Source organism: Nyctibius grandis, chromosome 3 (genome assembly GCF_013368605.1).
Source record: "Nyctibius grandis isolate bNycGra1 chromosome 3, bNycGra1.pri, whole genome shotgun sequence".
In the NCBI taxonomy this organism is placed as follows: domain Eukaryota; kingdom Metazoa; phylum Chordata; class Aves; order Nyctibiiformes; family Nyctibiidae; genus Nyctibius; species Nyctibius grandis.
In genome coordinates this window covers 58,889,022-58,917,018 of record NC_090660.1, presented here as the reverse complement: position 1 = coordinate 58,917,018, position 27,997 = coordinate 58,889,022, and the positions used below count along the sequence as shown (strand labels likewise).

Below are 27,997 nucleotides of genomic sequence, written 5' to 3'. Positions count from 1 at the left end.
TGGACAACTCAACAATATTATTAAAAAGTTTTATTGTTTATTGAACATAAAATACCTATCAAAAATCTGTTACCTAGCAACAATTAACAACAACAAACTAAACAGTCACAATTACCAACAAACAACAACAGCCGCCAGAACAGTCACAATTAACAACAACCACCACCACCAAAACCAAATGACAAGTTCGCAGCTGAAGCGAGTTAGCTGCTGCTTTCAGTGTCGTTGGTGAGGCTTTCCGCAAGGTCACTTAACCCGGCTTTGTTCAGTGCCGTAATCAGATTCTCGGGAGTCGCATGTGCACCCTCCTGATCCTGCCAGGCAACCAGCAGCTGCTTAGCTCTCATCTTCATGTCCTCGCTATCTGACTCGATCTGCCGTATGTCAGAATCCTTCATTTCCAAGTAGGGGGCCAAGGCTTTCCACTGCTCCCCAAGCCTGTTAGCGAATGACTCCATTTGTTCAGCTGTCATGGCTTTGTCCCGTTGTACCTCTGGACCTGGGGGGGGGCGGGAAGAGAAAGAATCACAGTGAGACGCAGGGAATGTCTCCAGATACTGCAAATGCATCTTCCCCGATCTCCCCATTTTAAACCACCTATTATTTACTAACAAACATATCTTACACCTTTCCTTCAGTTGTGAAAACCTACTCAAGAGCTCAGAGAACAGATGGATTTTTACAGATGTAGTACCTGGGTTTCAAGAGGAATGTCCCTTACTGCCCATGAAAAAGAAAATCTTGGATTTTATGTATCATCTGTTTGAGAGAGAACTGCTAATGCCTAAAATATATATCAGAACTGCCTCCTCCAAATGAAAACGAGGATGTTGACAAGCAGCCTGCAATTTTACAGAGTGATCTTTAACATTTAATTGTCTTTTGGACTTATTTTAGTCACTTTACATGGAGTTAACCCAGGTAAAAAAAAATAGTTCGCTTCCCTTTTACTGAGTTACTAAAGCTTCGTGTTCCTATTAGCAGAAAGACTGCAAATTGGATAGTAACTTTAACATGTAGTCAGTACTTTAAGGGATTTTTCTGTCATTCTGGCATCAAGATAACGGACAGGGAACACTGTGCTCTGCTGAGAAGCCAAGAGCTGCAGAGATTACACAGCTGCGTTTGCACATTTATCGCTTATCATGGTTTACAATCTATGGCTTACCACCTATGTTTATTTCACACTTTCAAAGAAAAAACCCTAAAGACTGAATTACTTATGCATAGAAATTAATAATATTCTTAATTTTTAATAAATATCTCGCCCTTATGCCACCTAAGAGCCAGCTGGCACGGAGTGGAAGTTTCAACTCTCTCCAGTGCTTATGAGTCACTCTCATTTATCTGAACTAAACCCACGACATCGAGGGGAAAGAATGGAAGATCACGAACAACAAAACAACAAAAGCACACTGATCACTCCCCTTATTCCTAAACACAAGGGTGCATAGTGGACCACAGCTCTGCCATCATCTTCGCTTTAAGGCAAGAAAGATGTAAATTCACCACAGAGAAACCGCAAAGGCTGTGTCAGGCAGTATTAAGCTGAAGAGGAGAGAACTCCACTATTGGCAAGGAGACTGTGGACAAGGTCAGGTGCTGGATGGAAAAGGGCAACAGAAGAGAGCTTCACAGAAGCCCACAGAAAGCTTTCCACTAGAAGAAAAATCTTTCAACCACACTGCCAGCGGTACCTGGTGTGTGACCTCCATGCCCTGCACACCCCACCTGCCCGTTCTGCACCCAAGAGCTGGCGTACAGAGCTACCACACGCAAGGGAGAAGGTGCTGTGAGAGGAAGGCATGAACGAGGATGGAAGAAGGCAGATTCACAGACACAGGAGACAGGGAAGGACACTTTGAAGCATGACATACCAGGGTTACAGGCAAGAGACAAAAAATAGGAGGACTGGATAATGGAGAGGAACAAACAAGAGATGATGTTTGTCAGGAATGTTGCTCTTCCCACAGAGAAGCTTTTGCCTTTAACATATTTTAAATGAGAGGAAGTAAAGGTCTCAGAGTTGGCATATATCCATTTCTGAAAGTCCCATAACTACCCACCCCAGCAGGGGCTCGAGGGAGGCACTTACCCATGGCAATTAAAGAGCAGAATGAACAGGAAAGCAGGGTGAGGAACGCTCAGGTTGGTTTTTACACAGCAATGCTGGCGGTTTAGCTATAAACGCTTACTAAAACTGTAAACATACAGCACGCAGCAGAAAAGGTGGAAGAGGCTCCTAATGAAAGTGCTCATCCAACTTCCACAAGCTGCACGCTTTTAGCACTGCAGGCCACCAGACTGAGAAGTTGCTACTGGTGCCCTGTGTGCTGAAAAGGCTGGGCTTCTTGGTACAAAGGAGGGTTCAGGTCAGAAGCACTGGGGTAACCAGGACTGGTGACCCTCAGTAAAAACTCTGTTAAAACACAGCTTCTACAGTACACATCAAGGGAGAAAGTGAAAAGACTGAGAACATGCAAATCTTACTTTCATTGTTTTCCTTTAACAAAGCATCGTTATCTTCCTCATCTTCATCTTCGCCTGTTTTTATTTCTTCAGAAGGAGGCTACAATGAGAGAACTAAACATTACTGCATTAATTTTGTGTTTAAAGATAAATTTTACAGCTCTGTGATTGTCTCTGGAATGTGTGTTAGAATGGCAACACCTGACATAATCCCATATGAGAATTAAAAATCCTCCCCAGTCTCCTGTATCCAAAACACCAGTAACAAGTGTTCTAATAAAACACTGCATCAACTAAAACACCTAATGAAAGTGTCCGCTGACTTCACAGGATTCTTTCCTCTTCACAGTAACTACAACTACACATTACAGACAAGGGAGGTCTCAAACACAGAAGCACGGGCTCACATCCGCATGAAATTGCTGGGTTGTGTGCTAACTCAAAGGTTCAGAAAATGCTCCCTTCCCCAACTGTTCGTCTCTCTTATCGTTATGTACAAAGTGATCTGAAAGACCCCTCCCTGCCCTCAAATACGTACTGCTGAACATGCAAGGGACTAATGCCTTAAATGTACAGCCCCACAAGGTCTATTTTTCTTCACATATTTTAAGAGTCAGGGAGCTGACAGAAGAGCTCTGGTAAATCTTGCTGTAAAGTTCTGGTAACACTTAGCATGGCACCTTCAGCTGCACACCCTGCCGCTTTTCCTGCCACCCCAGTAGCCACAGCTACTGATATTCATGAGCCCTAACACTGGCGTACACCTTTGATAAAAGTGGTTTGCACTGCAACACAGGACCCAAGTAGCTGGGTACAAATATATTCCTGTCTACCAACCCAGCCAGAAAACGGGATTGCCATAGCTGTTTGTTCACAAAGCAGAGCTCAGCAGTTACCTGGTTAGTCTATGCTATTCACAGTCCAGTGTTACTGTGATGATCAGCAATTAGACCAATTTCATCTCCAATTTTTACTTTACAAGCTTTTTTTCCCCTGTGGTTTTTTTTTTGCCTCCCCATGTACCAAACAAACTGCTGAGTGTCAGGCAGGAAGTCAAATGGATTCAGCATTTATTATTATAGGATAATATTACTTACAGGCAGCTCCTTGGCTAATTTGATTACCATGTTTTCTAGATATTCAGGTAAACTCTTGAATTGTTGGTTTGTTGGCTGGAAGAAGTGGGGACTTCTGCGTGCTAGAAGTCTCAATGCTCTCCAGCCATAGTTGGAATTGTTCACAGCCCTATAATAAAATACAAGTTTGGCTGCTAACAGTCTGGCATCTATAAAAGCACAGAAGAAGATCCGAGTCACTTCCTAATTAATATAATTGTGTCCAAGATTATAAAGTTTTTTGTACATTACTGGAGTCCTACACAGATATTAGCAATACAGAGAACAGGCTGTTTTCTTTAACAATCCAAACATGAAAGAGATCAAAATAAAGCAAAACAGAACAAAAGACTGACATACTTGTACTTATTTTCAACCATGTTTTCAGGATCCGCTTGTTCAATAGCTTCTTCAAAAAACTCCTCCAATGTTGGCATATATTCCCTAAAAAATAAAACAAGGAACTTAATACTCCTCACGATCTACTCTAAAATAGCTGGTTTTCAGTTCCTTCATATGCATCTCAAGCTTAGCCACTGAAGAAGAAAACCCCCCAAAACAACCTACTCAAATTTAACAATTGCAAATAAGCAAAGAATCTGTTTGATACATGTTGCTACGAAGTTATTTACTGCATAACCACTGAAGTGTACCAGTAGTCGCTAGCACTGTCTATTATACATATTTAAACCTTCTGCCATACCAAAAGGTGACATAAATATCTGTCAGTTGCATTTGGTGAAAAAGGACTATGGGACATAAGACAAGAATTCTGGCAATAAGGAAACGAGACTTTCAGAAAAATACCTCAATCAACTGACTGGCTGTGTTAGAAACACGCTGCCACTCACACAGCTCACAAGCACTCAGGAATCTAAAATGGTTGTTAGTTTTGTGCCATTTGACAGGATAAGTAAAACACGGCCTCTTCACTGCCCCACTCCCCCATTTCAGTCTCATCTGTTACCAGAGAAAGCTAGACTATTATTAGTTCCCAACTTCAATTATTTATGATCACTAATTTTAGAGGGGGAAAAATACTAGGCAGCTTAATGTTGTACTTAATGATCCCATCGTAGTGGCTCCCTGACTTGCTCAAACATGCTCATTTCACCTCCCACGGTGATCCCTGGTACCTTCTGCTGAAGGTAATTCAGTTAAAGTACATTCAATACAGGTCCAAAGTCTACAAGCATCAGGAGAAAGTGATTTATCTGAAGTGGACTTAAAAGTATCTGAACTCCTGGGCTCAAAGAGATGTTATCAGTGGCATGAAGTCCAGCAGGAGGCCTGTCACTAGCATAGGCCAGGGCCTGACACTGAGGCCAGTACTATTTAGCACCTTCATTACTGACCTGCTGATGATGGGACAGAGTGCACCCTCAGCAAGTTTGCAGACAATGTAAAAGTGGGACAAGTGGCTGATAGACCAGAGGGTTGTGCTGCCATTCAGAGGGACCTCAAGAGACTGGAGGAATTGGCTGACAGGAACCTCATGAAGTTCAGTAAAGGGAAATGCCAAGTCCTGCCCCTGGGGAGGAACAACCCCAGGCACCAGTACAGGCTGGGGACTGACTGGCTGGAGAGCAGCTTTGCAGAAGACGTCTTGGTGGACAATACCATTAACATGAGCCAGCGATGCAGCACCCTTCTGGCAAAGAAGGCCAGCAGCATCCTGGGTTGCATTAGGAAGAGGGCTGCCAGCAGGTCAAGGGAGATAATCCTTCCCTCTGCTCAGCACTGGTAAGATACATCTGGAGTGCTGGGTCCAGTTCTGGGCTCCCCAGCACAAAAGACATGGGTTCATGCAAAGGGCTGTGCGTGGACAGCCACATCTGACGTCCAAGGACAGGCCGAGGGAGCCAGGAGTGTTTACCCTGGCGAAGAGAAGGCTCAGGGGCACTAAGGAAGAAAGAGTCAGACTCGATGCTACTCAGTGAAAGTACAAGCAGCAGCTGGCACAAATTGACATACAGGAAATTCCACTTAAGCACCAGAAAAAAAACCCAACTTTTTTGTGAGGGTGATCAAACACTGGAACAAGTTGCCCAGGAAGGCTTCCACTCTTGGAGAGACATTCAAAACCTGACTGGAGAAGGTCCTAGGCAACTTGCTGTAGTTGACCCTGCTTTGAGCAAGAGTGTGGACTAGGCGATCTCTAGAGGTCCATTCCAACCTCAGCTCTTCTGTGATTTAAAAGACAATATTAAAAAGGCAACTGATGTTTCTGCTCTTACAACAGCTACCAGTTGCTTCTGAAAGGTATTCAAACCAGTACATAAGGAACCATGACCTAAAAAAACCCCAAGAAATAACATTCACAGTGATCAGGCCAGTGTGCTGCTATGAAGACTACAAGCAAGAAATACAGATTACTTAAGAGCTGTAGGTTACTGTGAGCCAAGACTACCAGTGGTGCAAAGCAAGCTCATAGTGATCTGTATTTCTCCTACCTAATGTTTGACAGAGACACATCTGCTTCTACAAGGGAACCTGTCAATCAGCTGGGGAGGGGAGAGGAAGCACACTGGTCTATAAATTCATTTTAATTTTGTTTTGAAAAACATGTTTTGCCCAGGAAAGCAGTGCCCCATGCATGTTTAAGTGTAGTATTATCACTGACTACTGGAACCAAAGCCACCATCTTGAAAACCCATCTGATTTGAATCCTACTATACTATCCCAAGAACAGCTATCTAAAAAGAAGACAGGTAAGGAAGTATTACCCCATTTGAATGAAGACACGAGGAACCAAAGCAAACAGTTACAGTCACTTGACCACATTCGGTCTCAAAGCTTACAATAAAACCTGGAACCGAATCCAGATCCCCCGGGATCTTCTTTTTCCTGTTTATCATGGCATGTATTTTCTTGGTTTATCTCCATTTGTTTTGTTTTGTTTGGGTTTCTTTTTTTTTTTCTTTTTTTTTTTTTTAATTTAAAGAAGTTGCAGCACAATACAATCATGCACAGGGAATCAAAAGCTCTGGTTCCAAACACAACTCCACCTTTAGCCCTTAGCCTAGTAAAGGCAAGTATCCTGTTGGAGGCCTCCTTGCACATCCCAGCCTCACAAGAAAGGAGGGCACTTCCTCTGCACAGTGCTCAACCTCTGGAAAAGCAATTCCTCCACTCAGGACACCTGCACGGCTAGCACCTCTCCCCAGGTACCCAGCCTTCACAGCCACTACCAGGAAAGTTCTGTTTGGGAGCTGTCCCATTCCTTTTCCAAATTTTCATACTAGGTATCATGTCTGCACAAAGAAGGGATTACCACATCTTTGACAATCAAACTTATGTAGCAAAGTACATTGTCAGTATTTCCTACAATTGTGCAAGCAGAAGGGATAACCAATAATTGTATTTTTCTACATCTGCACCACTAGTAGATCCGGTATGCACTGAAACAAGGCCTGCTAGCGAATTTCCTCCTATCTACTATTGTTCAAAGCACAGGCCTCCTTGAAAATCATAGCCAAATAGCATGCTACCTTCATTAGAGCCAGACTTGGCAATCTTCCTTTATTATATAAGGTAATTAATTATACAATCACACTCTACAAAACGGCAGTTTCCATCTGTTTTTTAGCTTAGGTTTTACTTTACTATGCAATGAAAATTACTGACAGCATAAACATTAGTGAAGAAAACCGTTAGGAGATTTCAAGACAAAAATTCACACCACCAACTTCTCTCAAGACACACAGTGAAATGGCATACCATATAAGATCATCTTACGTACTTTCCTTATGCCAATTTGGTAATAATTGTAATTTTGTGTGTAATTACAGTGCTGAAAGTTAACTTTAGACAATGACATATCACTTTTTACCTACCTGCTCTCAGATTTACAAGCTTCCATGTTATCAGGACACAAATTCCAAAGGCGGGTCAGTTCCTCACTGAAAAGAGAAGCATAAACACATATCAAACTCCACATTCATCATTCTATCGCTCCATGTTCCATAATTCACCAAAGACAGACACACAAAACAACACTACAGAAATTCTCACCCCAAGCCTTTATAATAAAGCATACCACACAAACTTTGTGATACATCCACATTAGGAATTACCAGAAGTGACAGAAATCTTATCTGATGTTGCAAATTAGGAAAATAATGTATTAAATTTCTATTATAATCTCTTGCTGATCTGTGGTCAGAAACAGTAACAGTCTCTTCCCAAACCAGCTAAGGTCAGGCCATTTTGTTTTGATAAATGAAATAATTTATCACTTTCTTTTTCAGAAGGGACATTTTACTAAGAGTCAGTACAAGGTCTTGAAGCTCCAGATAAGGTCAAAACTTTGAGATCTAGGTTGGGCGAACTGTTACAATGAAAAGACTATAATTTCTCCTAAAGAAGGAAGTGGAAAAATGCAGCACTTCGTATCATGCAAAATATGGCACTTTTATTGGAGAGGACATATCAAGAAGAATTCTTCGCTCCAGGGATAAAATACCAGTGGGTGTTGTTTTAAAATCCATGGCATAGATGCATTTTAAGCAAAAACTTAAAGAGAACAAAAGTATAAAAACTGATCCAACAAGTAGAAACCACTGATTTTCAGCCTGTAACTTACAGACTATTTAAAAGAGATCTACCAGAGATGACTATAAGGAAAGGAAGCCTACTGCGAGTTTTAAAAGAATGACAGATCCCTTGGCTGTTCTTTCTTGGCAGTTCCAAAGTGAGGAAGTTTGAAAATTACCGACTAGAAAAAACAGTTGGTGGCAAAAAAACCCCCACAAAATCCCCCAAACCAACTAACCAACCAAAACACAGAAACCCTGTAATGAAAAAAAATCCAACATACTTCCCCATAAGGATTTTTTTGTTTGGTCCTTTTCCTAAGAAGTCCTCTGGAGCTGGCCTCTTTCTCGCAGGCCTCATTGGCTTAGAATCAGCAGGTCTAAAGAAAAAAGATGCTCTTTAGTATCAAACCAGTAATATTTAGAGAGCAAAATCAAGTCATTTCACTTCAGATTGTGCCAAGTTAAATCATAATGAAAATATTCAGAAGGACTGGGATTCTAGGAATGGAAGGAGGCAGGAGGGACGAGGAGAGAGAAGGTAAAGTCAGGATAAGGAAAACGATTTTCCACACACCAAAATCAGTTCACTCACAAATTTGAAGGTCTATCAGAGTCCCGATACAGAAAAAGAAACAAATCACATTTATGCCAGCAGCACATACTAAGTATGATCTACCCTGCTGCTGGGATCATCTGCTCTATGATTGCAACTTCTCTTTCCCCAGGTGCACCTGATTTCATGGGATCAGAGAAAAGAGATCGCAGAGCACTGAGGTTAGGGTAAGACCTACCCGAGCTGAAACTCTGGGTGAGATCTAAAGGAGACAGAACATTTATAAAAGTCATTTTTAATAATTTTACATTCCCCCCCCCCAAACAGTCATTTCTCTCTTCTCACAGCCCCCCTCCTTTTTTTGCAAACAGCTGAAGTCATGAAGAGGTGGCTCCTCTCTCCATCCATGAAGAGGTGGCGCTCTCTACAACTACCTGAAAGGAGGTTGTAGCGGGGTGGGGGTTGGCCACTTCTCCCTGGCAACTAGCAACAGAACCAGAGGACATAGCCTCAAGCTGCGCCAGGGGAGGTTCAGGTTAGACATTAGGAAAAATTTCTTCAGAAAGGGTTATTAGGCATTGGAATGGGCTACCCAGGGAGGTGGTGGAATCACCATCCCTGGAGGTGTTTAAGAAAAGACTGGATGTGGCACTTAGTGCCATGGTCTAGCTGACACAATGGTGTTAGGTCAAAGGTTGGACTCGATGATCCCAGAGGTCTCTTCCAACCTAGTTGATTCTGTGATTCCATAAAAGGAAATCTGCAAAGAGATAATGACCCAGATGCTCCTTATCACAAAGAGGCTACAGTCTGTGTGTAGAATGAAGAAGAATGGAAGAGGAATGTTTGGTGACCACCTCAAGACAGTCAAGTAGACATATGGAGCCAAAGTTCAAGTTTTGCCACTCATTAGTAACTAATTACACAGGAAACCTTACAATGTCAAAAGCCACTAAATCATAATTTCCTTTCAGGTAAGTTATGACCACCAAGTGGCAAACCTAATAAATAAAGTGCGTAAGAGGAGAACTGTTACACAAAACTCCAGGTATGCTGCCCCACCAAAGCTGTAATGCCAAAGGCTTCATTAGAGGCGATCCAAAGTGGTGTCTGGGAAAGTCAGGGACTAATTTTTCAACCTAGGGTGTGCTGAAGGCAGGAGGGGAGACAACTTGCTCCAGTCTCTTTGGTCACTGGATTCTTGGTATTAAGGGAACAAAACGTTGCCATGAGACAGTGAGGAATGCTCTCCTGAGACCCTGCACGTTCATAGTCACCTCTTCACTGACATAATGAAGCCTTAAGACTTTTGCCAGAAATCTAAGAGCCTTCTGCACACACAGAAGAGACACTCAACTATAAAAATCTCAAAGTTGCGTGAATCATTAATGTTCATATACATCATGAGTACACATTCTGAAGTTGAACCACCATTTCAAACAAGCAGCAAGCTTCTACTTCATAATAGAGTTACCTTTCTTTCACAAAGCTTGGGCAGCCTTCATTTTTCCATGAGTTCCAGTTTTCTTCAGTATTTAATATATGCTGGAGAAACATAATATCGCACATTATCAGGGTCATAATCACCTTTGGAGCTGACCCCAAAGTTTTTAACTGAGCTATTAAAATTAAGGTGGAAACTTTGTTATAGTGTGTGTATTTCAGCCACTATTTTGAAGGTCATCAGTACAATCTCAGACAGCTGGTTTAGTTTATTCAACAATACTGTCTCTCCTCTCTTCAATAATTGTGGGAAATGCTTTATTTCTCCTTAAGAAAATAGATGCAGCCAAAGTAAAGGAAAAAAAGGAAAGCAAGACAACTTTTTTTTTTTTTTTAATTTCACTTGCATCTTACTCTCATGTCTTTGGGCACAGCACTGCCTTCTGCAAAGAATTTTTTAAAATTTTTCTTATTTTTTTCCAATAACCAGTGTCTCCTGTATGTACACATGCACATATATGCACATTTCCATTTCTCCCCAGGAGAAGGAGGAAAAGCACATTAATGAAAACATGGGAAAAATATGACTAAAAAATAAAAAGATGTTATGAGACCTTTTTTACTGAGATGAAATAAAAGCGCTCTCAGATATTACAGCTGTGTTCCAAAAGCTAGTTTAAACTGATACTGCTTTTTTACGTGCTATATAGACTTTGTTCAGATAGGCAAAGTACTTACCTCTACCATTTTCGAGAATCTTTCCCCATCTGGAGGATTTTCTGAAAGAAGCTATGATTGGAAGATTGTAGCAGAATACATAGAAAAAAAAAAAAACAAAGAAAATGGTGGTTATTGCTTCAAAGGTGGTTGATACAATATTACATGCTACATATTCTTCCATGTAATTTTTACAGAAGTATCTACTGTACCAACCTGGTAAACCGCTTTTGTAGTATCTTCAATCCAAAGAGACTGTTCATCTGTTAGAACATAGTTTGAACTGCAATTGAGAGAAAAACAAAAAAAAACCAACAAAAAAGTGTCATTAAATCAGCTCACCTTTTTTTTTTCTATTATTTGAAGAGTTTACTACACATTAAAATAGTGCTGAGGACAGTTACTTATACTCCGTCACAGGGGTGTTAGAAGGCACCTGAAGAAAGTACTTTGAATGTGCTCTGGTGTGGTCCCATGGACTGACCACTTATTAGTTTTTGGAGTTAATTAGATGCGTGTGTGGAATATGCTTTCAAGGTTTAGCTTCATCCAATAGGAAGTCCATTTGCGTGATTCAAGATCACACCTTGATGTTGGAGTCAAAGCACAGCAAGTGGGCACAATGAAAAAGACTTACTTCAAAAAAAAAAACCCCTCTCCTAACTCCAGCTAAAGCACTACGGTAGACAAACCATAGTAAAAGAAACAATTAATCTACCAGCTGTATACAGAACACAGATCTTGAATACCTCAAAACATGAATTCTATATAGCACAACCTGAAGTCATTAAACAAGTTGCTCGGTCCATCTAGAATTATAATGCAATCAGTAAGCAGAAGTGAAAAGAACACAGAAATAAATCCAACATGACTTGCTTCTCTCCCAAGCACAGACCAGAACTTTTTTTAAACATATTAAAAATCAGATGAGAATGTCATCTTTGTTTTTCACTGGTTCAAGAAGAATCCACTTGAAGCATAACCATTAACATTCCATTTACAGTGTTCAAAAGCAATATAACACCAACCAGCTTTTTATGAAGCAGTAGGTACCTTAAGTAGCAAACAGAAACATGATCGTGGCTAAGTCACTAACACGAGAAAGCCTTTTAGAACTAGCTTCTCTCAGTTAACAGGATATAAAAAAAGCTCATCTTTTTTAAGGAAGGGAATAATTAGTATTATTTTGCAAAAACTCCACCAAGTGTCATACTACACCATTTATATGTCATACCATCCTTGACCATTGATAAATGAGTGCTTTTAATGAACACTAATGAACTGCCATTGAAATTACTGACTATCTTCTCTACAGGACTGAACTTTGATTCAGAAGACTTGAATTCTATTCCTTCTCTGCCACCAGACCGCCTTGGTAAATGATCTATAGAATGAGGACAATCATCCTAATCTAGTTTGCAAAGTTCTTTGAGATATGTTTATAAAAAGCAGTATATTGCAGGTGAAAGGCAGCTGCCTTAAACGTTAATCATTATGTGCACATATGGTCAAGGGCACAGGAAATGAACAGAGAGGTAGGATTTTCTTCAGTATAACACTAGAGACTAGGAAAAGATAGGGGTTTATTCTGTTCCATTAGTTTGTAAAAGCAATAATCACCATTGTTATTTCTTGCATTTTAGACAGAGTTCTGTAGCACACTAGGAAGAAACAAATCAACAACCAATGCTGCATCGCAGAGTCAATATAGATTCAAAATGATGCCACATAGAAGTGCCTTGTGTTGGTCTAACAACTTGCAGCTGCGAAAGAGAAACTGCTTCCCTCTCATGGCTGGCACTCACCTTAAGCCAGCTTAAGTGGCCTCTAGTTCTCTGAGACCTCACTCAACTCACCAGTTTGGCAGAAAACTAACTCTGCAAAGATGAGCAGATTGTTTTTTTGCTGGTTTAGTAAACTGCACAAATTTGAGTGAGTCTAGTGAACAGCAGAGCCTCTGCAAGGGAGGGCAACGAATCACGCAGAGAGAAGCAGAGAAAGCCAAGAATGAGACCTCCGTTTTCCTGCTGTAAAATAACTTCAGCCACGTCCTGTCTTTACCAATCCAAGGCTCTGCAAGTTTCAGAAGAACCTTAGAACAAAGAGTCATAAACTCTTTTAAAACAATTTTGGTTTATCTCCAAGTTCTTAGCTTCCCATTCCCAAAACATAAAATATTCCCACATTACCTTTTAAATTTTACTTGTCCCTTTAGATACTGAAATAGTATTAGGTACTGCAACAAGATGTGACGGCGAAAGTTACTGTCACTCAGCTGTAAATCCATCAGCTAAAGAACAACAACAAAAAAGAATTACACATTAAAGAGACTAAACATGCAGATGTGAAAAAATCCAACAAATGTTTTCAGGTAGTCTCCACGGAGACTATTTTTACAAGAAAATAATGGCAAGTCATTACAGAAACTCTATTCAATATCACCTGTACTTTCAGGACTGTGCTTCATAAGGCACTAAGATGGGTAAACTGTCATCTAGCACAATTTAGGAAAGAATATAAAAATTTCTAATGAAATCAATTTTTTAAAAGTACAAGGAACTGCTTGTAAAAGCATCCCTAGATATTTGTTTAACTAGTTTTATACCGCTGGATTTAACAACATTCACTTTGAAGTCAACAAGAATTTGGAAAAACAAATATTCAAATATTTCAGTAACTGCAGGACAGCTTGCTCCCTTTTCCTGCGAACTACCGGCTACAACATAAGGATTCGGCTACCACAGAAGTGTTGACTCTCATCAACACTGCACAGTGATACACCTCTTGGTTTCTACTCTATGTGCTGCAGCATGATAGATCATAGAAAGGGAACATTTGAAGATTCTTTAAAGAAAAAGGCCTTTGACTGTGTTAATTAAGCAACCGGTTCTATATCTTCTATACGACGTTATTTTAAAATTGTCAATACACAAGTCAAAGGCTTATGAAGAATTTACCTACTCTTCTAGCCCAGAAAGAGGAAACTCATACTGGACTTAGACTTGCTTTCTGTCATCTGCTAATGCATGCATTTAAAAGTTAAAGTTACATATTATTCTAAAATGAAGACAACAATTTTAGGATTCAGTTCAACAGAGTGTTGTATTTTTGACTTAATATTAACAGAATTAAAAACTCTCAAGATCTTTTTCAAAGCAATTTTAAATAAGACTATTATGAGGCAGAAAATACAGTTAGCACATCATCAGCCAAATTTTGAAAATGTAATTCTAAAGACCTTAAAAAAGCAACAGATCTTAAAATATTTACTCTAACTTCCGTTTCTATATGTAACAATACAAATCGAATTCAATAAATGTCAGCTTTACTGCAGACTCTTATTTCAGAAATTGAAGTCCCTGAATCACCAATTAACAGAGGCAATCCACAAAGAAAGAATAAAGTAAAAAAGAATAGAATAAATCTATCTATCTAAAGCAATCAAACAATGTAGCGGGATACCCAGAGAAACTGTGGAGTCTCTATCTGTGAAGACATCCAAAACCCAACTGGACATAGCGCTGATCAACCTGCTCTAGCCGAGAGCTTTGATCAGGGAGGTTGAACTAGACGCAGGTTCCTTCCAACCTCAACTAGTCTGTGACTCAGAAAAGAAATCACGTACCTTTTCACTAGTTAGGAACTTTGCAAAATATACATGTTCTCCTCCTGTTTTTAGTTCTTCCAACTTTTTTCGGGAAGCTTGAGTGTCATCCAATTTGTAACTTTTGAAAACAGCCAAAACTTCTTCTGAGTACTGTAAAACAGTTATTTACCACATGAAAATAATACAAAAACTCTGTAGTTAGAGAACTACACTAGACTTAATGACAAGCAAGCAAAATAATTTGTAAACTTGCTATCAGCCAGTTGAAACAACCCATTTGCCACTAATATGTAGGGCTTCTCTGAACACTACACTGAAATGATTTATCATTTCAGAACATCTAATAATCTGGAGTATTTAAAATATGCTAAGAAAAATAATGTTATGGGTTGTGAACAGTGCACAATCACTTTGTTGTTTAGACGTTATGAAGAAAAAGGGTCCGCACGATGATAGTGCTATATTCAAACTCAATTTAAGTTGTTCAGAATATATACAAAGAAAGGTACATAAGCGAGAGTTAAATTTGCAGTGCTGCTCTTAAAATCAATTCAGAGCCTTAAAGCTGCAACAAAAAACTAAAAAATTCATCAGAAAGACTTAAGCATGGCCTTGTGAAGTTTCTCTGAACCACACGTGGGGTTTTTTTGTGGATTTTTTTTTGAAAGCTGAGAATGTAGACCTCATCAACTAGATTTATATTAGAATGTCTGAGCAGATGTTACCTCTTATTACCAGAACATAGAGAATGAACATTAAAAAAAACAGGCTTCTTGCTATTAAATAAACACTCAGTGGCAAATTGTGAAGAAACAGTAGCTTAGCAATAAATCACCCTCAAATTCATACTAAGCAAAATTAAAAAGCTGGCTGAAGGAGACGTTCAAGTCATTGCTTCTATAAAGAGATTTGCTTCGTCAGAAACCTATCATCTTTAGGATCCCACTGGGATCAATATGACTATTCAAAAGTAAGATCTAGGACTAGGTAGAACTATTTATCTTCCCGGGTGAAAAAAAAAACCCAAACCCACAAGTTCTGCTTTTTGCAGCTGATAAATCACAAAAAAGGTACTTCTGACATTGTTGCAACATATGAAGTCTTTCTGTTATTGACTTACACAAGTTTTATTAGGGGATTTACTGTACATCTGTTTACCGTCAAAGGCCCACTTCAGAAAACAGCAAAATGCATTTCCTCATGCACTATTATTTTTCAATTGCATTAGTGTTTGAACTGCTTTATGCTTACACAGTCACTCTCCTACTCGTGTCAACTGTGATTTTTACTTAGGCTGAATGGTTGAAAGCATGAACTCTGATTACCTTAAGAAAAGTTTTCCATGAGACCTTCTCATAGCACTGTACAGGATTTCTAAAATAATCTTGAAGTGACCAGAATTTTCTATACAGGTTATAATCTATTGGAATGGAACTGGGGAAAAGAAAAAAAAAAAAAACAAACATCAATATTGAAAGTGTTATATTAAATTCGAGTCCACTCAGCAATGTGCAATCCCAGAAAATATAATTCATTTTCTAAGTGAAATAATGAGTCAACAGTGAGCCCTTACATAGAAATCTGTAACTCAAAATTTGTGCCTAAAAGAGTTTTCCATCCAGTCTATTCTTACTTTCTCACCATCAAAGCAAAAACAGTAAGAAAAAGGGATCTTAGGAGTTTTTCCACTATCTGGGGAATGAAGAGCACAGCCTTTTCCCCTAAAAGCACATACAGCATGTACTCAGAATCCCTGAATACATCTTAGCACAAGTTTTGTCGAGATAATTGGGAAAATTGTCAAAAAAGAGAGATCAGCAGTGGTTCTCAGCCAGGGTATGCACCTTTTTCAAATAATCTCTAGATTTCTTTCTCTTCCAGTCAACTCCACTTAAACAGACTAAGACACTGCTAGGTTGTATCTAATCTTGAGAGGGCAGGACATAAGTAGAATTCCAAGTACAACATTTAAGGATATTTCCCAAACAGCTCTTTACTTTCACTTTATAAAGCTTTTTTTCAACTTTTACAACTGCTGTAAGCTCACCAACTTGTTGGTGCTTCATCATCTCCCATTTCACCTTCTTCTACATCCATTCCTTCTTCTCTCTCCTCAGTGTGCTAATAGGAAAAAATAATTTAAAACTTATACAAATGCCACTATAATTTGCACACAGTTTATCACAGTGTTCTTTAAACATTCTATTACACTTTAGACCAGAAAGCTTAAGCTGGTAATTCAAAAAGATCTCTAAAGTATTATTCCAGTAAAATGTGCAACAAATTCCTGTCTTCCCACACTTTGCAATGGTAGCCTGACTTCTCTTGCAAAAAAGCTGAAGGGACAGCTCTGTCCTCCGTACACGGTGGGGAAAACTTAAGTACAGTAAGTGACAGCGCTTATCCCTCACAATCAAATTAACTTCTTTCCCCTCAAAGTCTGCACAGTTTGATGTACCAGGTAACAAGCCTATTTCCATAATCAGCAGCTTGGTCTGGAAGAGGGACAACCAAATTATGAACATACAGTTCCGTATATTAAGCACAGTAGCACATTTTTGTACAAACCATCTTACACAATTACTGCAGAATGAGTGAAAAAGGACATAGGAATTTTCACCTTCTGTCCTAGAGTGCTTTCATGTTCATTGGTATTGAAAACAGTGACATTTTCCAGGTTAAACTGACTCTGCAAGTTAAGTCCTGTGAAAAACAAAGGGTCAGTCTTAGAAGCTGTGAAGGTCATAAGTCTGTTCATTCAGTTAGTTGTTTACGAGATGCTGATATTAAATTCTCAGAAACAGCATTCAAAACTTGTGTTTGAAATCATAACAAATGAAAGTCACAATATGAAGGGTAGAGGCGTGAACTAAGATACAAGTGCAAAGTGATTTTCTCCAACTGGATTTGGTCTGCAACCATCATAAACTTGAAAGATTCAGCATATAGTCTTTGTCAGATGTTAAGTGTGATGAAATTGAAAAAACCTCACCTGACTTTTCTGAAAGTGGAAATAACCTAGCCAAGAACAGCTGAATTCTTCCACAGAAGACTGTGTTTTGTGACTTAGATAATCTTCTTAAGAGGTCTAAATATTGTAAGAAGTAAAGAAAATTAGTATTTATCCCTCGTTCAATTTCTCACGCACTGTAATTCAAGACTTCCTAATTACATGACCTACATAGCTAATGAAAGGACGCTAAGATTTGTAAATTTAAATGCTAGTAACTTCCTCTGATCAGCCATATTTTTTTCCAAATGCATTCTACTAATTCTCCTAACACCTTCAACAGCAACAAAAAATAAGTTCAAACAAATCCTGCTCAAATACTGCCTCTGATATGGACCTTGTCATTGCTGAGGAATAAATACTTCTCAGATGTTCTTCTATAACAACCTTCACTGATGAAGAGACTTCCCTAATGTCAGAAGAACTTTTACATTAATCAGCAAGACTCATGAATATCTGCTATCTGCCTTTTATTACTTATTGAACATACTGGAATGCAAATCAAATTATTAAACTCATTTTCATTTCCTGAGACAGGGAGTTTTTTAATTCCCCACCACCCCCCTGAAAAACTACAACTCACCATTGCACATTCGTAGCAAATAATTTTTCCCTGCAGAGTAAAATGTATTCTGAAATGGAGTAGAGGTATTTAGATCATTAAGAGATCACAAAACCTTCTTGAGCAGATTTTAATTCAATCACAAGCCATGAGTAAGTATGAGTCATTCCTACTGTTAACTCCAAATTTGAGTCTTCCCTTAAATAAGAGGCAGGTTTCACAAAAGGCAACATAAAACAAGCAGTCCCACAAATCCCAAGAAAGCGTAAAACACAGCATTTAACTTCAGCCTCCATACAGAAAAACCACGTGTCACAATGAACTGTAAGAGAAGCATCAACTTTTTTTCCTGGAACACACTAATTTTTATACTTATTGCATTTATTATTCCATGCATTATTTATACACATAAGCAAAGAGCAATACACAAAAGATTTAGAGCATTCACAGTACTAGTAATCTGGCCGCAGGAGAAAGAAATTGATACACTTGAACTAATGATAAAGAACAGTTTGTGAATATATCGGGGGAAACAATGTTATCTGAAATGGAACAGCCTGAATGAATGCCTATGGGAGGCAGTCCTGGTCAGGACATCCAGGTTAGGAAAACACAGAGAAACTGGAATGCTTTTCAGGTGTTACCTACAGATTTGCTGACACTTATGTTCCTGGAAGTACTGCCAAAGAGCAAACCAAGGACACTGAGATGCAAGATTTCTTATGATCTTGGAATAAAATGCCGGCAGGTTAGGACTTCTGCCCGAGACCCTGCGTTCCCTCTTTAATTAACAGCGCCTGCAGCACAAGAAGCTCAGCAGCCTGTTACAGCAGCTCTTCTGCTACAGCACCATGGCACAGCCAAGATCGTAAAACCCTCACACAGGCCTCAAAACACCGACTATTCGTCAAGAGCAGAAATATTTTAGGGCAACATATTCACAATTGCTATAGTCCTGCAATGGAAAGCTCATTAAGGAAGTGACCAAGACGACTTCTTTCCCTGCCAATTGGAGATGGAGGAATCTCCTGCAGCTCTGAGGAAGAAGCTGAATAATCAGTCAAGAGAGAAACTACTCATACAAATTGTGCATGAGAAGTTAAATTTCTGGTTTCTAAATGTGACAAACACTGTAGAGAAATGAGTTAGAAATAAAATATCAAAATTATAATTGCTTTTATTATTAATTTTCTGACCTCTGCTGCCCCGATATTTTTAAGCCTCAAAACAAAATGTGCTCAGTGCTACTATTTTAACACAAACAGATACAAAGACAGTTAAAATCTGTTTGTAAAAATGGTTCAGGTAGACAGAAGCTTTGGGACAACTACATCACATTTTGGAAAAGTACCCACCGATTTCCATGTAGCAACATTTTTCTCCACAAAAGTGAAAATTTTGTCACACTGATCCAAAGGCAGGCAATCCAGAACATCCCCCAGAAGCACAAAAGGGGTTGATGCAGTGCAGATACCTATAAGGAACAGGGAATATTTTATTCAGCAAATTTGAACTGAAATGTAATAAAGATGTATGGCAGTTGAGAGATGGTATGTTATAAAAAAGAAAAGAGTTCTCCTGAGTTCCTACAAATCCTAAAAAGCCTGGGCTAAAGCGTAAACTTCCATTAAAGCTATTTCTATATGTACACATATGCAGATGAGCTTTACAACAGCTTTGCACAAAGGTAAAACAAATAGTAAAGAACAACTGTTCTAAAAACCTCAAAGTCTGAAACAATGTTGCATCTCTTTGCAGACTGCAAGTGAACTCTTTCAGACTTCTAAATCCACAGTGAGTTATGCTACACACACACATGAAGTTTGAGAGTCTTTTCCTCAAGTAAAGCACCACTAAAGCGATGCTCCAAGTCTGTCTACCCATGCTCTGTAGTTTGGTAGTGTCTGCACTCCTCATAATCACAGGTCTTGTTATTTTACAGTTCGTAAAACACATATGTAGTTGAGCTGTACTTACTAAAACAAACAAGTATTTGATGCGTAATGTGAACAAATAAACAAGGGGAAGGGAGCGAATGCCTCTCCAAAAGAGATTAGCGCACTGATTTCTGACACAAAAGACAGTTACAGAAACAGATTAAAGTACCTAAAAAACAGCCCTGCACTGACAGGTCAGTACTGGAAGACGAGCACAGATACTCAGAAGTTATTTCTGGCTCTGCCAGCGACTGACAGAGAAACCTACAAGCCTTTTAACCTCTCTGCCTCAGTGGTCTCAGCTCTGAAATTATGATGTGAGACTTCTAAGCATTCTACAGTGGTAGACAAAGATAGAAAATGCTAATTATGCTGCAAACAAAACCATGCATCTTCCTCTACAAAAAAAAATAAAAAATCCCAACACAAATGTCACACATATAACTGAATTTAGTTATATTATACTTCATTCCTCTCGTGAAACAGACTTAACAACCACTAGTGTAAGGGCCACATATTATCAAAGCTAACCTCTGTAGATGACTTACAAAAATCAAGATTTTAAAATTCCCCTAAATGGTCCCTAAAACTGCCAATAGATTTGAGAGAAAGATGCTCACCTTCTGTGACTCCACTAATAGCAAGAGAAATAATTGCCAGGAGATTTTCACATGGAGCTTTGTTTATCTAAACAAACAAAACAGTGTTAAACTCTCTATTCTGACTTAAATATATCTAACAAAACTAAAATTCTTGTTTCCAAGTAGGCATATTTAAAACTAATATTGACATTCAACTTCCCAAAACTTCAATCAATCTATTAAATCAGGCCTGTCAGTTAACTATTTGAAGTTTTTAGTGAGGGAGCAAGATTTCTTGACTGCTTCCGGCCATTAAAGACTCTACAATACCTACTCTGTAGAGAGAGTCATTTACCTCTGAAAATTAATATCCCAGATTCAGCCTTCATTCAAGTAATACCAACATAAACATTATTTGACTCCTTTCATCAGTCTTTTCAGCTGACAGGCAGCTTTGTTACATGCTAGTAACAGATGACCCACTCCACCTCACTCTTAAAGAATACTTGTAGAATAATGCATATTTATGAACCAGAATTTCAAGGCATAGCAGACTTTCATAAGCATTACAAAGAACTGCTGGAAAAGGCTAAGTCAACACCTCTCGCTATAGTGTGGTATCTGTAAAATACTGCCATTCTGTCCTACCTACCAACCCCCTTTAATCATCTATATTCAATCCTAATTAGGTAACTTTTACATAACTCACATTTTCAATAAACAGTATTTCCTTATACTAAAGTACGTTGATGTTAAATTAATATACAAACTTGCAAATAGAAACTGGAGCTTTACCAAGAGATAAGATGTAGCATTTTAAAGTACTTACTATTTCTTCTTCTACAATAACTCTAAAAGCTTGATCCAAGGTACACTTCTTTTCATTTTCACTGCAAACGCAAACATTCCACATCAGTTAATAACAACTATTACAGAATCACAGAATGTTAGGGATTGGAAGGGACCTCGAAAGATCATCTAGTCCAATCCCCCTGCCGGAGCAGGATTACCTAGACCATATCACACAGGAACGCGTCCAGGCGGGTTTTGAATGTCTCCAGAGAAGGAGACTCCACAACCTCTCTGGGCAGCCTGTTCCAGTGTTCAGTCACCCTCACTGTAAAGAAGTTTTTCCTCATATTTATGTGGAACCTCCTGTGTTCCAGCTTGCACCCATTGCCCCTTGTCCTGTCAAGGGATGTCACTGAGAAGAGCCTGGCTCCATCCTCACGACACTTGCCCTTGACATATTTATAAACATTAACGAGGTCGCCTCTCAGTCTCCTCTTCTCTAAGCTACAGAGACCCAGCTCCCTCAGCCTCTCCTCATAAGGGAGATGTTCCACTCCCTTAATCATCTTCGTGGCTCTGCGCTGGACTCCTCTAGTAGTTCCCTGTCCTTCTTGAACTGAGGGGCCCAGAACTGGACACAATACTCCAGATGCGGCCTCAGCAGGGCAGAGTAGAGGGGGAGGAGAACCTCTCTTGACCTGCTAACCACACCCCTTCTAATACACCCCAGGATGCCATTGGCCTTCTTGGCCACAAGGGCACACTGCTGGCTCATGGTCATCCTGCTCTCCACTAGGACCCCCAGGTCCCTTTCCCCTACGCTGGACTCCAACAGCTCTGCCCCCAACTTGTACTCATACATGGGGTTGTTCTTGCCCAGATGCAGGACTCTACACTTGCCCTTGTTATATTTCATTAAATTTCTCCCCGCCCAACTCTCCAGCCTGTCCAGGTCTCTCTGAATGGCTGCGCAGCCTTCCGTTGCGTCAGCCACTCCTCCCAGTTTTGTGTCATCAGCGAACTTGCTGACAGTGCACTCTATTCCCTCATCCAAGTCATTAATTAATATATTGAATAGAACTGGTCCCAGTACCGACCCTTGAGGGACTCCACTAGATACAGGCCTCCAACTGGACTCTGTCCCATTGACCACCACTCTCTGGCTTCTTTCCTTCAGCCAGTTCACAATCCACCTCACCATCCGATCATCCAGACTACACGTCCTCAGTTTAGCTGCGAGGATGCTGTGGGAGACCGTGTCAAACGCTTTACTGAAATCGAGATAGACCACATCCACAGCTTTACCATCATCTATCCACCGGGTTACGTCCTCATAAAAGGCTATCAAGTTGGTTGAGCATGACTTCCCCTTGGTGAAGCCATGCTGAGTGCCCCTAATGATCCCCCTATCCTTGATGTGTCTAGAGACAGCACCAAGGACAAGTTGTTCCATCACCTTTCCGGGGATGGAGGTGAGGCTGACCGGTCTGTAGTTACCCGGGTCCTCCTTCTTGCCCTTTTTGAAGAGTGGAGTGACATTCGCTTTCCTCCAGTCCTCAGGCACCTCTCCCGTTGCCCACGACTTAGCAAAGATGATGGAGAGTGGCCTAGCAATGACTTCCGCCAGCTCCCTCAGCACCCGCGGGTGCATCCCATCAGGGCCCATGGATTTATGGACGTCCAGATTGCTTAATTGGTCCCTGACCCAGCCCTCATCAACCAAGACAGATTCCTCCTCTATCCTGACTTCCTCTGGGGCCTCAGGGGTCCGGGGCTCCTCAGGACAGCCTCCAGCAGTATAGACAGAGGCAAAGAAGGCATTCAGTAACTCCGCCTTCTTTTTATCCTCTGTCTCCAGGGCCCCCACCTCATTCATCAGTGGGCCTACATTGCCTCTAGTGTTGGTTTTACCTGCAATGTATTTGAAGAAGCCCTTTCTGTTGTCCTTGACCTCTCTTGCAAGGTTTAATTCCAAGGAGGCCTTAGCTTTCCTAGTTGCCTCCCTACATCCTCTGACAACAGACTTATATTCCTCCCAAGTGGCCAGCCCCTCCTTCCATGATCTGTACACCCTCTTCTTCCACTTGAGTTTGCCCAGCAGTTCCCTGTTCAACCATGCAGGTCTCCTGGTACCCTTCCTTGACTTCCTACCTGCCGGGATGCTCTGATCTTGAGCTCGGAAGAAGCAGTCCTTGAATGCTAACCAACTATCTTGGGCCCCCTTACCTTCTAGTACCCTGTCCCATGGGATTTCCCCTAGCAATTGCTTGAAAAGGCCAAAGCTGGCCCTCCTGAAGTCCAGGGTTGTGATTCTGCTAGCTATTCTGTTCCTGCCACATGAGATCCTGAACTCTACCATCTCATGGTCGCTACAACCAAGGCTGCCCTCAACCTTCACCGCTTCAACCAGACCCTCCTTGTTAGCGAGAACAAGATCCAGCAACAAGATTACCAAAAATTACCTGAGTAGGCATCTTTTAAAATGAAGCCGCATTTACTTACCTCCCAGGAACCTGGTTAAATGCGTTCATCAATGGCTTAATACTTTTGTTATTCAGAGCCTCTCTGGTGGATGTCTACCAAAAAGTAAAGAAAAAAAAGTTACGAAACAAGTACAAAACCAGAAGGATCTCCTCCTTCCTCTACCTGACAGAGGACAGAAGTACTAAGAAATCTATTTGCCACACACCATGTGGCAGTTTACAAAGAGAACTTTGTAACAAGTAGAGCAAATAAGTGCGTAGCAAATTAGGCATGTGAGCTAGCAGAGCATCACACCTCAAACCTGGGCTAACAGCGTAATGAAAATAATATTTCTAAGTGAAACACAGAATCACAGAATCACAGAATCACAGAATGTTAGGGATTGGAAGGGACCTCGAAAGATCATCTAGTCCAATCCCCCTGCCGGAGCAGGATTGCCTAGACCATATCACACAGGAACGTGTCCAGGCGGGTTTTGAATGTCTCCAGAGAAGGAGACTCCACAACCTCTCTGGGCAGCCTGTTCCAGTGTTCAGTCACCCTTACAGTAAAGAAGTTTTTCCTCAGATTTAAGTGGAACCTCCTGTGCTCCAGCTTGCACCCATTGCCCCTTGTCCTGTCAAGGGATGTCACTGAGAAGAGCCTGGCTCCGTCCTCTTGACACTTGCCCTTTACATATTTATAAACATTAATGAGGTCACCCCTCAGTCTCCTCTTCTCTAAGCTAAAGAGACCCAGCTCCCTCAGCCTCTCCTCATAAGGGAGATGTTCCACTCCCTTAATCATCTTCGTGGCTCTGCGCTGGACTCTCTCTAGCAGTTCCCTGTCCTTCTTGAACTGAGGGGCCCAGAACTGGACACAATACTCCAGATGCGGCCTCAGCAGGGCAGAGTAGAGGGGGAGGAGAACCTCTCTCGACCTGCTGACCACACCCCTTCTAATACACCCCAGGATGCCATTGGCCTTCTTGGCCACAAGGGCACACTGCTGGCTCATGGTCATCCTGTTGTCCACTAGGACCCCCAGGTCCCTTTCCCCTACGCTGGTCTCCAACAGCTCTGTCCCCAACTTGTACTGGTACATGGGGTTGTTCTTGCCCAGATGCAGGACTCTACACTTGCCCTTGTTATATTTCATTAAATTTCTCCCCGCCCAACTCTCCAGCCTGTCCAGGTCTCTCTGAATGGCTGCGCAGCCTTCCGGCATCTCAGCCACTCCTCCCGGTTTTGTGTCATCAGCGAACTTGCTGACAGCGCACTCTAATCCCTCATCCAAGTCATTAATGAATATATTGAATAGAACTGGTCCCAGAACCGACCCTTGCGGAACAAGGAATGTGTTGTTGTTGACCAACGCTGCACCTACAACAGTCTCAAGTCACAGAATCATAGAATTGTTTTGGTTGGAAAAGACCCTTAAGATTATCAAGTCCAACTGTTAACCTAACACTGCCAAGTCCACCACTAAACCATGTCCCTAAGCACCACATTTACACATCTTTTAAACGCATCCAGGGATGGCGACTCCACCACTTCCCTGTGTAGCCTGTTCCAATGCTTGATAACCCCTTCAGTGAAGAAATTTTTCCTAATATTCAACCTAAACCTCCCCTGGCACAACTTGAGGCCATTTCCTCTTGTCGTTCTTTGGACTCGCTCTAGCACCTCAATGTCTGTCTTGTAGTGAGGGGCCCAAAACTGAACACAGTATTGAAGGTGCGGCCTCACCAGTGCTGAGTACAGGGGGACGATCACTTCCCTAGTCCTGTTGGCCACACTATTTCTGATACGAGCCAGGATGCTGTGGGCCGCCTTGGCCACCTGGGCACACTGCTGGCTCATATTCAGCCGGCCATCAATCAACACCCCCAGGTCCTTTTCCACCAGGCAGCTTTCCAGCCACTCTTCCCCAAGCCTGTAGCGGTGCATGGGGTTGTTGTGCCCCAAGTGCAGGACCCGACACTTGGTCTTGTTGAACCTCATACAGTTGACCTCAGCCCATCAATCCAGCCTGTCCAGATCCCGCTGCAGAGCCTTCCTACCCTCCAGCAGATCAACACTCCTGCCCAACTTGGTGTCGTCTGCAAACTTACTGAGGGTGCATTTGATCCCCTGGTCCAGAGCATTAATAAAGATATTAAAGAGAACTGGCCCCAGTACTGAGCCCTGGGGAACACCACTTGTGACTGGCCGCCAACTGGATTTAACTCCATTCACCACAACTCTTTGGGCCCATCCAGCCAGTTTTTTGCCCAGCGAAGCATACACCTGTCCAAGCCACGAGCAGTCAGTTTCTCCAGGAGAATGCTGTGGGAAACAGTGCCAAAGGCTTTACTGAAGTCTAGGTAGACAACATCCACAGCCTTTCCCTCATCCAGTAAGTGGGTCACTTGTCATAGAAGGAGATCAGGTTAATCAAGCAGGACCCGCTTTTCATAAACCCATGCTAACGGGGCCTGGTCTCCTGGTTGTCCTGTACGTGCCACATGATGGCACTCAAGACGATCTGCTCCATAACCTTCCCCGGCACCTAGGTCAGACTGACAGGCCTGTCAGTTCCCCAGATCTTCCTTCTGGCCCTTCTTGTAGATGGGGGTCACATTTGCTAGTTTCCAGTCACCTGGGACCTCCGCAGTTAGCCGGGACTTCTGATAAATGATAGAAAGTGACTTGGTGAGCACTTCCGCCAGCTCTCTCAGTACCCGTGGATGGATCCCATCCAGCCCCATAGACTTGTGGGTGTCTAAGTGGCGTAGCAGGTCGCTGACCATTTCCCCTTGGATTACAAGGGCTTCATTCTGCTCCCCATCCCTGTCTTCCAGCTCAGGGGGCTGGGTACCCAGAGAACAACTGGTCTTACTACTAAAGACTGAGGCAAAGAAGGCATTAAGCACCTCAGCCTTTTCTTCATCCTTTGTCACTATGTTTCCCCCCACATCCAATAAGGGATGGAGAGTCTCCTTGGCCCTCCTTTTGTTGCTAATGTATTTATAGAAACATTCTTTATTGTCTTTTACGGCAGTAGCCAAATTAAGTTCTAGCTGGGCTGTGGCCGTTCTAATTTTCTCCCTGTATAGCCTCACAACATCTTTGTAGTCCTGAGTTACGTGTCCCTTCTTCCAAAGGTTGTAAACTTTCCTTTCTTTCCCTGAGTTCCAGACAGAGCTCTCTGTTCAGCCAGGCCGGTCTTCATCCCCACTGGCTTGCCTTTTGGCACATCGGGATGGCCTGCTCCATGTGCCTTTAAGATTTCCTTCTTGAAAAATGTCCAGCCTTCCTGGACTCCTTTGCCCTTCAGGACTGCCTCCCAAGGGGCTCTTGTCAACTCCACACAACTTCATCTGCCTCACAGGCAGGTTATGTTCGCTTGGGACATGACTCCTGCTAACAAGATGGTGTAAAAATTAGTATATCCTGTAACAAAATCAATCTAACAGAGCAAACGTCTGCACCTTGACCACTTCTGTGCAAATCCCATCCCTTTGCCTGACAAACTGGGTTGCAGACAGCAGGATCCAGAGGCCTGGGTGCATATCCAGCCCCACCTGCTCTGGCAATGGAAAAGCATCATTCAGGAGAGGCACAGAGGAGATCAGCGCAATAAGCTACGGCCGTTTTGCTGCGGGGGTTACTCCAGAATTTAATTTTATTTTATTTTACGTTAGCTTTGGTTAACTAAACGGCAGATCGTCGCCTTGGCGGGCTAAGCTGAGCCGGTATGAAGCCCAGTCCCTAAACTTATACCGCTTTACCTCAGCCGCGCTGAACGCTCGTTAAAGGAGAGCCCGGGGCTCTCCTCAGCGGGAGCCCCGGCCGGGACTGCGGGCCCAGGGCTGGGCAGAGGCGGCGCGGCGCGGCCCGGCCCGACCGCTCAGGCGGAAGGGGAGGCAGAGTCCTACCCCGGCGCGCAGGCGCAGCCCCCGCCCGCCCGGTCCCACCCCTCCCGAGCCCCCACCGCCGCCGGGGCCTGGCCGAGCTCACCGTGAAGCGGAGCCGCGCCTCGGGCAGGCTGAAGAGCGGCGGCGACATCCTGGCGACTGACCGACGCTCCGCGGCGCGTGCCGATGACGCCATATTCGTGCGAATGGCGCTGCGCGCACCTTGGGCACGCCCCGCCCCCTCCCCGGGCTGGGGGCGCGGCGGCCGCGGAGCGCCGCGAGGGGGCGGTGGTTCCTGGGCGGGGCCGGCGC

The 27,997-nt window shown here is 42.1% G+C and overlaps 1 protein-coding gene across 2 annotated transcripts; it reads right to left on the bottom strand.

The window, feature by feature from the left end:
- Positions 1 to 15: 15 nt before the first annotated feature.
- THOC1 (THO complex subunit 1) lies at positions 16 to 27,949 on the bottom strand. 2 transcript variants are annotated; one of them, XM_068396147.1, is made up of 21 exons: positions 27,789 to 27,949; positions 23,827 to 23,900; positions 21,362 to 21,422; positions 20,572 to 20,638; positions 19,370 to 19,488; positions 18,036 to 18,084; positions 17,435 to 17,530; positions 17,063 to 17,145; positions 16,490 to 16,563; positions 15,768 to 15,876; positions 14,461 to 14,592; positions 13,025 to 13,125; positions 11,052 to 11,118; positions 10,857 to 10,907; positions 10,150 to 10,220; positions 8,404 to 8,499; positions 7,421 to 7,486; positions 3,945 to 4,028; positions 3,567 to 3,714; positions 2,491 to 2,569; positions 16 to 499 (listed from the first exon to the last, which is right to left on the bottom strand). In XM_068396147.1, exons 1-21 carry the CDS (start codon positions 27,879 to 27,881, stop codon positions 204 to 206), a joined length of 2,016 nt encoding a protein of 671 aa, XP_068252248.1. In that variant the 5' UTR covers positions 27,882 to 27,949; the 3' UTR covers positions 16 to 203. The 2 variants fall into 2 exon arrangements, with proteins under 2 accessions (XP_068252248.1, XP_068252249.1); XM_068396148.1 differs by lacking the exon at positions 17,435 to 17,530.
- Between the last annotated feature and the right edge of the window lie 48 nt (positions 27,950 to 27,997).

Excerpts from the sequence above, each read along its gene's own strand:
- THOC1 (XM_068396147.1), bottom strand. The coding sequence starts at position 27,881 with ATGGCGTCATCGGCACGCGCCGCGGAGCGTCGGTCAGTCGCCAGGATG. Across the intron at positions 13,126-14,460 it reads AGTTCCTAACTAGTGAAAAG|CTGATGGATTTACAGCTGAG; the intron begins GTACGTGATTTC and ends GTTGTTCTTTAG. Across the intron at positions 7,487-8,403 it reads AAAAAAATCCTTATGGGGAA|TGAGGAACTGACCCGCCTTT; the intron begins GTATGTTGGATT and ends TTCTCTTTTCAG.